Source organism: Antedon mediterranea, chromosome 1 (genome assembly GCF_964355755.1).
Source record: "Antedon mediterranea chromosome 1, ecAntMedi1.1, whole genome shotgun sequence".
Lineage (NCBI taxonomy): Eukaryota > Metazoa > Echinodermata > Crinoidea > Comatulida > Antedonidae > Antedon > Antedon mediterranea.
Window position 1 is genome coordinate 1,992,739 of NC_092670.1, and position 11,303 is coordinate 2,004,041.

The 11,303-nt window shown below is 33.1% G+C and overlaps 1 protein-coding gene across 2 annotated transcripts; it reads left to right on the forward strand.

Annotated features, from left to right (window-relative positions):
- The first annotated feature begins 227 nt into the window (after nt 1-227).
- On the forward strand, nt 228-9,287 carry LOC140052771 (solute carrier family 22 member 15-like). 2 transcript variants are annotated; one of them, XM_072098446.1, is made up of 11 exons: nt 228-252; nt 1,107-1,225; nt 1,793-1,998; nt 2,454-2,583; nt 3,398-3,489; nt 3,706-3,927; nt 4,382-4,516; nt 4,642-4,724; nt 4,857-4,977; nt 5,081-5,153; nt 5,522-9,287. In XM_072098446.1, exons 1-11 carry the CDS (start codon nt 249-251, stop codon nt 5,969-5,971), a joined length of 1,635 nt encoding a protein of 544 aa, XP_071954547.1. In that variant the 5' UTR covers nt 228-248; the 3' UTR covers nt 5,972-9,287. The 2 variants fall into 2 exon arrangements, with proteins under 2 accessions (XP_071954547.1, XP_071954546.1); XM_072098445.1 differs by lacking the exon at nt 228-252 and having other exon boundaries at nt 929-1,225.
- Nucleotides 9,288-11,303: the final 2,016 nt, after the last annotated feature.

The following is an 11,303-nucleotide window of genomic DNA, read 5'->3' on the forward strand; positions in this document are numbered from 1 at the left end:
ATAATAAGTCGTACGTACGAGATAATAAAGTCGTACGTACGAGATAATAAGTCGTACGTACGAGATAATAAGTCGTACGTACAAGATAGTGGCGGAAATTTAATTTTCTTTAATCAAACGGATGTCCCTAATGGGGCTTCGTAGTAGTCACAGTGTGTAGCGTAAAAGAAAAAATATAAGAAAAGAGATTCTGCACTTTTACTTTTTTCATACGCTACATCATACACACACAACACGGCCGTTAATTAATGGGTTTGTATTCGCTTTTTACAACGTCGAACCAATAGCTAATAGTATACCAATAGGCCTAGCCAAGGCTAGTAACACCAGTTAGAAACCCTATAAGTAAGGCCTATTAATACTTAAATAGGCTAGCCGCCCTCCTACCCCTAGGCCTACCTTCTTTTTAGTAGGTAGGCTAAAAAAGGTCGGGCGTGCTTTTGTACATCCGCCCCTAACTAGGCTGGGACTAATGTAGGATGGAGGCCTAGGCTAGGCCTAGCTAGTTAGAGAAGCATCTATACCTAGGATAGGCCATTAGCGCCGGATAGGCATATCTATTTATATACTTAGTATTAATTATATAGGCCTAGGCCTAAATATTAATTGATTATAGTACTCTAGCTAGGTGGGATAGGCTAGGCCCTACTAGAGGCCTAGCTAGTCACGTAGTAGGTAGGAGCCTGACCCTATCTATAGGCTAGTATAGAGAGACATCTGTTCATTTTGCCGCCGTACATTCATTTACCCAAAAAAAGGGGCTGTTGAATGGTGAGCAATAAATAAATTTATGCATTCATATTAACCAACAGCCAAAATGACTGGTGGCTGAAATGTTCAAACATCAAATCTATTATTATTAACTAGACTAAACTTACTTATAAATGCAATACATTGATTAAATTCTTTAAATTGAAATTTAGCCTAAACCTAGTTAGCTGTAAGAAATCAATGTTCCTGCAGCACTAACTAAATTTGCAGAATGGATTTTGATGGCGTTCTGGAGAAAGTTGGAAGTTTTGGCAAAGCTCAATGGATATACACATTTCTTGCATGTTCGTTGACTATATGGGGTTCTGCAGTGACATTCAACCCTGTTTTTACAGCTCGTGAACCCGCGTTTACTTGTGATGGTTTGGAAAATGCGAGTGAAGTGTGTAAATTGAACCCACCCTGTAGTCAATATGTTTACAACCTCACTGAGTTTTCATCACTTGTTGCTGACGTAAGTTTCAACTATAATATCTATTGTTTTATGATTTTACCATAGAGATATTACTGTATAGTTATACTCACCCACCTAGAAATAATTCAGAAAAGAAATATATGGGTAGTGGAAAGTTAAGCATGCCCACTAAATATTTTTTTATATGGTTCACTAAGACTGCTTTGACAAAACACTATTTCATGTTTTTTAAAACCGTTCATTTATTGGAGTGAGTGCAGAACCAGATTGAGCTTTAGTTAGCCTATTCTCACTCACTGGTTATTATTATTTGTGACGACTGAATAAAAATATTATTATTATCCATGGACACGAAATAGCTCAAATTCGAATTATAAGGAAAAAAAAACAACTTTTATAGAATTTTGTGTCTGGTTTATCAATAATTCATAATTTAATTTATAACAAACTCATATTTTTACTACTGCTAAAATTTCCAGTTGACAGTAAAACCAAACAAATGCACAGTGGTGGTTTTATATCCATGTTTATATATGTACGTCTGTGATTGGACTGAATCAGAATCTACTCCAAATGTTCTGTATACATGATTGTTTTATCTTCTAGCTGAATCTTGTCTGTGACAGGAAGTTATATGTCGAGTATTGTATGTCTGTATTTTTTCTTGGTATTTTTGTCGGTGTGTTGATAATGGGGGCGCTTGCAGACAGAATTGGCAGGCATAAGGTCATGTCAGCTGGCATAGTTTTATGGATTATAAGCTCATTTTCTATAGCAGCTGTTCAAAGTGTTTGGCAACTTTTAATAATACGGTATGTTTTTCACAAAGCAGGGCTTATCGTTGAATTGTATTGTGCTTGTGCTTATTGTAGAATTTTACTGTTTTTATTGTAGAATTTTACTGTGGTTATTGTAGAATTTTACTGTGGTTATTGTAGAATTTTACTGTAGTTATTGTAGAATTTTACTGTAGTTATTGTAGATTTTACTTTTTTTATTGTAGAATTTTATTGTGCTTATTGTTGAATTTTACTGTGCTTTTTATTGTAGAATTTTACTGTGCTTGTTGTAAAAAAATTGTGACATATAAAACCGTTTCATACTATCTGAGGCACAACAATTTAACTTAAGTGGTTTTTCCTTTTGTTGAATTCTACTGTGCTTATTGTTGAATTTTACTGTGCTTATTGTAAAAAAATTGTGACATAAAACCGTTTTATACTATCTGAGGCACAACAATTTAACTTAAGTGGTTTTCCTTTTGTAGATTCTTGTGTGGTTTTTTAGGAGGAGGAGCAGGCTTGGTATCCTATGTGTTGCTTACTGAAATGATTAGTTCAAATCGTAGAGAATTTGTTGGCTTTCTTTTTAATTCAACATTTTCCATAGGGTTTGCAGTAAGTGTTCTTTGTTATAAGAAATTGATTTCAAAACCATGTGATAAGTCTTGCTTAACAACATCCAGCATTCAATAAAATTAAGTTCTTACTTAACTTAAGTCCCCCTTTTTACACATTTTGTATATTATCTAGTGTGGAGAAACAAATAGAATTGAAACAAAGTGGTGTGCTATTTGCGCGCGGCAATGAATAAATAATAGCAATAATGATAAATGTTGAAATAGTTGCTGGTATTATTTAAATTTAAAATTTGAATAAACCAAATCAATTCCTTGAATAATAAAATTGAGGTTTGATTGATACCTCTTCTAGACTAGTGTCCCAAAATGCTTTATAATAGGTCTACTGGTTTGTGTAAAGTATTATAATCTAAGACATTGTATATACCATACCCGAGACATCCAGTTTTGGAGGAGAGTATTTAATATACCCGTATCAGTTCGGTACTCAAAATATATGTGAAAAAAAAACTATAATGATGAGAAATTTTAAGCTGGGAATATCGGGTGCTGTATATGTATATCTGATTTGAAATCAGCACTGCTGACTCTTATGGCAGCCCCTGCATCCAGTATCTGCCTCAGACGTATTGGCTTATGCCTTTCCTCCGGTCAAGGTGGGCATTGGACGAAAGAGAAGTCCTTGACCTATGTTGGGATGAATCAAGGTGCTTTAAACAGTCCTGGCTTTGTTTGTATCAAACCTGTTAGTGGCGGTAATTATCAGTTTTTATCAAATCTGTTAGTGGCGGTAATTATCACTGTTGGTCACATAAAAGTAATAAAATAATCTTTTTTTTTTCTATTTCTAGGTGTATGGTTTTTGTGCATATTTAATATATGATTGGCGTTTGTTAAGTGTGGTTTCCATATCGCCTGTCTTGTTTACTCTGTGTAATATAATGTAAGTAATAAATGTTCATTAAAAAAGAGAGTTCTTGAATATGGATATAAAATGTATAGCAAAATAAATGGTTATTAAAAGAGAATTCTTGAATATGGATATAAAGAGAATGTATATATAAATATGAATCTTGACCAAAGTTAATGGAAAGTGAGAGACACTATTATTGTTAAACTATTAAGTATTTTATTAAAACTCAAACTGACTATATTTTAGAATTCTTCCTGAATCACCACGATGGCTGGCAACAAATGGCAAAGTTACTCAAGCAGAGAATATTCTATATCAAATTGGAAAGAAGAATGGTAAAAAAATAGAGAGATCATTGATAGCATTAAAGCAGGTTACACCATTGACAAAAGAAAATAAATATACATATGTTGACCTCGTCAGGACGAGGGTCATGCTCAAGAGGAATGTAATACAATGGATAAATTGGTATATATTTAATATTTTCACTTAATAAATTAATATTCATAAACATTATTCTCATTTTAATCAACCTTGTTTATGATAACTGAAGTACCATAAACCTTGAATTTAAGCCAAATGGCCTCTTTTTGAGTTGGCTTCATTTTGAGATGGGCTTCTTACCAACTAGCTAGTTGTTTTTATTCCATTGACATTCAGTATAGCTCTAAGTAAGCCCATACGTTCCTGAAAAGAAGCGCAGTGATTCCGAGATGGAGTTCTTTTCGAGATTTTTTAAAACCAAATACAGTAGAAAGCTTATTTTCAATATGGGCTTCTCTTTGAGGTTTCAGGATATATTTTTGGCTAGGTAATGTTACTATCTGTATACCTACCTATCTTGATCTAACTTCATATTAAGACTTCTTAAGCCTTAACAGTAACTTAACAATGGCTATACACTATTTTTTTTCATCCATAGGTTCACTTGCAGTTTAGTATACTATGGCTTGTCTTTGTCATCAGCTACATTAGGTGGTAGTCCCTATGTCAGCTTTGCTCTCTCTGGTCTTATTGAAATTCCAGCTAACCTCTTTGCCTATGTGTTTATGCGATGGTAAGCCATTATTTTTGCTGACAAAAAGGAATATTATGTTTACTTGGTTTTATCATGTTTACAACCAAATTTTAGCTAAGTTGCAACTGTTTATCTTCGTTCAAAAAATGTTTCTTTTTTAACAGTTTTGGTCGTAAGCCATGTATGTTAGTTTCATATTTCCTTGGTGGAGTCGGTTGTGTTGGCTTGTTGGTCATACAGCCTAACGGTAAGTACAGACTGAAATTTTAATTGGTGTTGACAGAGTTAGCTGTATTCCAACACAAATTATATTTTCCTTTTTCAGGGAATCCTATTCTGTAAGTTACTTGAATTAACTGTATTTTATTAAATTTTACAGATAGTAATAGTAAGACTGCTTTAGCACGCACACTACTGGCAATGATCGGCAAGTTTGGTATATCTAGCGCATTTACTGGCATTTATGTTTATTCTGTGGAGTTGATACCAACAGTTGTTAGGTAATTCCATTTTTTAGTAATGAGTGTATGAATTGAGAAAATACAGCTTTTATTAATACTCTTTTCCAACCTTTTTGTAAGTTATTTCAAACTTCTTTTTCAGAAATAGTGGGATGGGTATATGTTCCATGTTTGCTAGGATTGGTGGAATTATTGCTCCTCAACTTGATACAATGGTAAGTATATCACCTATCTTGAAAATGGAATCAACCAATACCAAGACACTACTATATTTATTTTTATTTATTTTCCATCTTGAAAATGGAATCAACCAATATCAAGACACTACTATATTACTGATCTTAAAAATGGAATCAAGTAATAGTAATGCATTCAATAAATAGTAATGCATTCAATATAGACTATAAATATCACCCATTTTAAAATGGAATTAACCAATATTAATGCTTTACTATGTATACTACAAATTACCAAATTTGAAAATAGGATCAACCATTCTCCATCCAAATCATTTAAATTTTTACAAAAATATATTTGTGCCATCCAAATTGAACTAATAAGTTTTATTTTAATTTTTGTTTAGGGTAACACTCCAATGTATGTCATATACGGAGTTTCATGCTTCGTAACGGGTTTTGCAAACTTCTTTCTCCCGGAGACATTAAACAAACCTTTACCAGAGACCATCAATGAGATTGAGGGCGTGCCATACAAGTTAGTAGCGCAAGACTCTGATGATGAAGACGCGCAAATATTTAGCGATGGGACTAGTGGTGATATGGATTGGGATATTGGTACAGGGTTACTAGAAGGACAAGCGACCTCTATTGACGATGGCAGACTAGGAGAAAACATAACTCTACATAATCGCCGGAGTAATAGTAATGATTTAGGACACATGTGGGAAATTCGTGGTGAAGGTAAAACAAATGGAATGATGAACGGTATTGAAATGAAGTCTGTTCATGTATATGATTACGTTGATGATGAAGTTGAAATCCTGTTTCAACGAAGTAACACACAAAATGATTAGGGTTATGCTTACTATGTATTGGTGTATCGCCAGTCGTCACCTGGACCAAAGAAACCACCAAAAAAAATGATAATAGCATGAGGTACTGTGGCACGCACACATGCACACACAACTTCACATAATGTGCACAATGAATTAACATGACCTAACTTGGGACCTCTATGTCATAAATCGTCATAAATTTAAAGCTCCCTCTTAGTAGACAAAGAAAGTACTGTAATTCATTCATTCATCTTTTTATTTTGGAATACCATGATGACATAATATATCCATAGCAAAAGAATAAAAAAACCTTAATCTAAGATCTAATAGTACAAAAATATATATATATATATATATATATATATATATATATCCAAAGGCAAATTACTGAAAAAATGACAATGCTGTGGGTATCAGTGGCTGAATCTCAATGGGATACAAAAAAAAATTGAAAAGCTAAATCAAAACGATAAAGTAAAACAGCCAGAAAAGTTAGCAGAGCTTTCGGGCAACACTAGCCCTTCATCAGTGCAAGTGATATATAAAGTCAATGCAACAAGGCATTCCACTGTATGTGCATTCTTGACACATTAAGAATTTGGCAATTAATGGCCATAATCAAGGAATTACTACTTGCGTTCACACAATTTTTAAAACTAAAAACATATTTTCTAATGAACTCATCAAAGGATGGGACGTCATTTAAGACAAACATCATGCTTTATTGCACTACTAATTTCTAGGCTGCTTCAGCAGAAAACGTAAGGAATTGTTATAACATACTTTCAATGATCTCAGAGTGCTCTTATAATAAAGATTGTACAGTAGGACTAATGGGTAAATATTATTAATATTTATTAATAATTTGTATAGCACACATATCCTATAAAAGTACTCAAGGCGCTAGCAACCACATACTGTATCTGATTTAGAATCAGATTTTTTTTATTTATCCATCAATTTCATATGCCTCAGAAAAGAGGTATGATTTTAATGTTTTTTAAAAGAATTAATTGTATGGAGATACCGAATCCATTCAGAAACAGCAACCGAAAAAGGTCGATATTGTGAATACATGGTCCTGTACTTTGATGTTGTATTGGCTGCAATCAAAATATTACACGTCTGGATATTACAGAGTAACTAATTAATGTAAGGAATAAAAATAAAGGGATTCTTATACATTCCAACACTTGCTAACTACGTACATGTAAACATTCTTATCTTGTTGATGCAATACTTTTGACACACCTTTATGAAATACAAAGAATTCTATTTTATAAGAAATATTATTAAATACAGTTATTTTTGTAAAATATATTTATATAATGTGTATAAATGGTAGGTAGGGTAGGTAGTCAAGGGTTTAATATAAGTAAAGTGTCCGATCATGAATATGACGAGAGGAAATAATAGGGTAATGGTTTCCTCAACTGAGCCTCTGAGGATTCATTACACCACTGGGCTTTCATGGTATGTTTAAGTTGTGTGATATAATAATTTATAGTACTGGCGTACAAGCATGTACAGTAATTTAAACGAGTTCTATAGTATAATTACATATTTCTTTATTCATAAATAAATTTTATTTCCAACTAAATAAAAATCATCTGAATGGATATCGGAAAGATATGCAAATCCAAAAAAAATCACATGTCAAATAATTTATATAAAAGACGGCGTACAATATCTTGAAGTGCAATAGTACTTTTATGACAATAAAAATGGTCAAATTGTATTGTAAACTTGCAATAAGCCATGTACGACAATGGTCAAATTGTATTGTAAACTTGCAATAAGCCATGTACGACAATGGTCAAATTGTATTGTGAACTTGCAATAAGCCATGTATGACAATGGTCAAATTGTATTGTAAACTTGCAATAAGCCATGTACGACAATGGTCAAATTGTATTGTAAACTTGCAATAAGCCATGTACGACAATTGTCAAATTGTATTGTAAACTTGCAATAAGCCACGTACGACAATGGTCAAATTGTATTGTAAACTTACAATAAGCCATGTACAACAATGGTCAAATTGTATTGTAAACTTGCAATAAGCCATGTACGACAATGGTCAAATTGTATTGTAAACTTGCAATAAGCCATGTACGACAATGGTCAAATTGTATTGTAAACTTGCAATAAGCCATGTACGACAATGGTCAAATTGTATTGTAAATAACCAGAAACACATGGTAAATGTGACCAATTTTATTTATTTATGTTTAGGCCAGTGAAAATAATGTTCTTGTTAAATCACTTTAAAATATTGGTGCTGTATTTTGGTCAATTATCCAATAATTGTTCTTAGTGAATACAGAGTAGGCCTATGGCCTATTTCCTATGGCCGTATGTGACAGTGACTATACAATGGGGTTATACTTATTGAAAAATGGTTACATGTCTGTAAAATGTTTAGGACGTTTTATTGCAAACCGAAATGGAGTAAGATCATGTTCCTATTTTTGTACATTTTTATGAATATACTATTTACCTCCGCCAAGGAGGTATATGTAATCGGTAGCGTGTGTTTGTTTGTTTGTTTGTTTGTTAGCAGGATTACTCAAAAAGTAATTACAAGATCTTTACCAAAATGAATATAAAATGAATATACAGATAGATGTGTGGTCAAGGACCATTCCATTAAATTTTGGGACCATTGTCCCAATTCTGGACCACTTTTTGGGGTATACTTTTCAGACCTGCTAGTGTTAAAAGATAGGACATAATTTTTCAAAAGCCGGCGAGCAGTCTTAAAGTAACAAGTATACTGAAATTGCATTTTCTCGAGAACTACTTGTCCAAAAAACTTCATTTTTGTACAAGAGGCAAGAGTTATAATTTGTGATTTGTAATTTTAAAACATAATTTGATTTAATGTTCACGTTTTTTGATTCCAGTAGTTTAAAAAACCTATTTTCTTTTCAAATTCACTCGTTTGATTTTCGCGTTGCTGTTCTATTGTTAGTCAACTGAAGCCATTGTTAATTGAAAGGCTTGTTACATAACCATTACACCGAAACTCGCATACACATGCTTGTAGTGAAATTAGCCTAAATCACAAACAGCATTAAGACACACACAAATATATATATATTTTTTTTTTACCGGAGAAATCTTATGTAGGAGAATTTTACAGTAGGCGGAGGTATGCGCTCTCGGAGTGGCTTTCTAGTTTTACATGTATTTAAATGTGGTAACTATTTTCTGTCTTTTTATTTAAAAGATTATTATTTTATTACAAGTATCTATATTATCTTTTTTCAATTCATATTTTCACCATAATATTTATTTTGTGTATATTTATTAATAGAAATAAAAAAGAGTTCAAACAAATTTGTTTATTCATACTGTTTTATTATTTTTCTATGCCTTGCTGACAGGAAAAGTTGGGGTGGGTTACTATTTTCGAGGTGCCTAAAGATTATTAATATTAACCCACTACTCTAATAGTACCCTAGTCTGGGTTCCAGACGGAGTTTTGTCTTAATATTAGTAAAAAGATATTTTGGCACATATGGCGTTTCATACGTATACTCCTTGATTTTGGATACTAAGACAAAAATCGAAATTCATTCATTCATTCAATCTAGTCTAATAGTACCCCTTTTAGTAACTTTTTAAGTAATGGTGGATTATAATAATTTATGATGAGGGTTATTAATGAGTTTGTTTTCTCTGTTGGATAATGTTTGTAATTAATCTATGTATTAACTATGTGAACAAATAATAATAAAATAATGTTTAGATAGCACTACAATTTTAATAAAAATAATTACCGGTCTAATAATAATAAAAATAATTAGGCATCTATACACAATAAAAATATATACTAATTCAAATAAAACGGATCTAGCAAACCATCTTTTAGTAGGTCTTAGTTTTCTTAAAACACAAATGAAACTGTTTTTAATATAAAAATAAAGAAAACGCAAAAAAACACCTGCCAATTGTTAGACGACGAACTGTTGGCTAAAACGAATCGCATTGTTTTGTTATCTTTATATATCCGGGAATAAATCCAAGGCTATCACGACTCCATGCACGAACGAAGGCGCGATAAAATGCGCGCCAACCAAAAGAAGGTGACATGTATTATTGTACGCCGTGGCTAAAGATACGGTACCGTATTCTAACTTCTGTTTACTAAAGGTACGGTAAAATTGCATTACGTCATAATCAGCCAATGGGGTGCTGGTACGTGTGTGACGTCATCGTATAAGGACTTGGGATTTTTTTTTCATATCGCGTCTGTTGTTGGTTGTTGTATATATGTAGAGAATTCCTATCGGCGGCGCCAGGCTGCGTGGATGTGTGTGCTGCGCTGCAGATGAGGGTTTTATTTTTATTCCAAATGGCCTATTTAGGCCTATATTTTTTTAAAACTTTGTTTACAATGGTGACCATAAACAACAAGCAAATGCGGACAATAAAGGAGCCCTTAAATACTATGATTTAGACAGCAGTGTAGCCCCAGGGCTGACGAGTCACAGAAATCAGCGCACACATATGCAGCTGGCCACAGCCTGGAATCGCTTTCCCTTCTCTTTTAAAACGGTTTTCTCTATTCTAGAATTAAAATCAACATGGCTTTTCAATAATAATAACAGACGTAGGCTACATTTAGTTTTTGTCACACACGACGGCGATAATAGCGATAAATAAAGCATAAAGAAAATGCGGTTGATCACTGTTTTCGCCATACCTCCATGGTTTTCGCGATATGAAAAAAATCCACAAAGTCCTTATACGATGACGTCACACACGTGCCAGCACCCCATTGGCTGGTTATGACGTAATGCAATTTTACCGTATCTTTAGTAAACAGAAGTTAGAATACGGTACCGTATCTTTAGCCACAGCGATTATTGTATTTCTGAACACATCATGCGCAACAAAACCATGGAAGCATATCAACAGGCGAGCATGTTAAAAAATTACCGGATGATACCCCAATCAAACAAACAATGAAGGAAAGTAAAACGACCAGAGGAAGACCAAGAAATAATTAATAACTGGATGAACCAAATAAAGAAAGACTTACAAGGACATGTAGACACTAACACAATAAACAGACAAAAATGGAAGCAAATTGTTGAAAGCGTCGGATACTCGAAGACGGAAGAGATTAAAAAAAAATACGATACACGGGTTGGGCCAGGTGGGATTGTCAACTCACCAGGCGGACCTGGGCCTAGGATATTTTTGTTTTACAAAAAACCTTATTGTGGCTAATTTAAATACTACAATAGATAAGTAAAAAAACACATTTAAATAATAAAACGTGTCCACGGATTATCCACGTGATTTCTGTCCTTCACTATTGTTTACAATAATCTCCCTT

Coding starts and splice junctions, on each gene's coding strand:
- LOC140052771 (XM_072098445.1), top strand. CDS start 983: ATGGATTTTGATGGCGTTCTGGAGAAAGTTGGAAGTTTTGGCAAAGCT. Junction 2,584..3,397: donor CATTTTCCATAGGGTTTGCA/GTAAGTGTTCTT, acceptor TTCTATTTCTAG/GTGTATGGTTTTTGTGCATA. Junction 3,928..4,381: donor GTAATACAATGGATAAATTG/GTATATATTTAA, acceptor TTTCATCCATAG/GTTCACTTGCAGTTTAGTAT.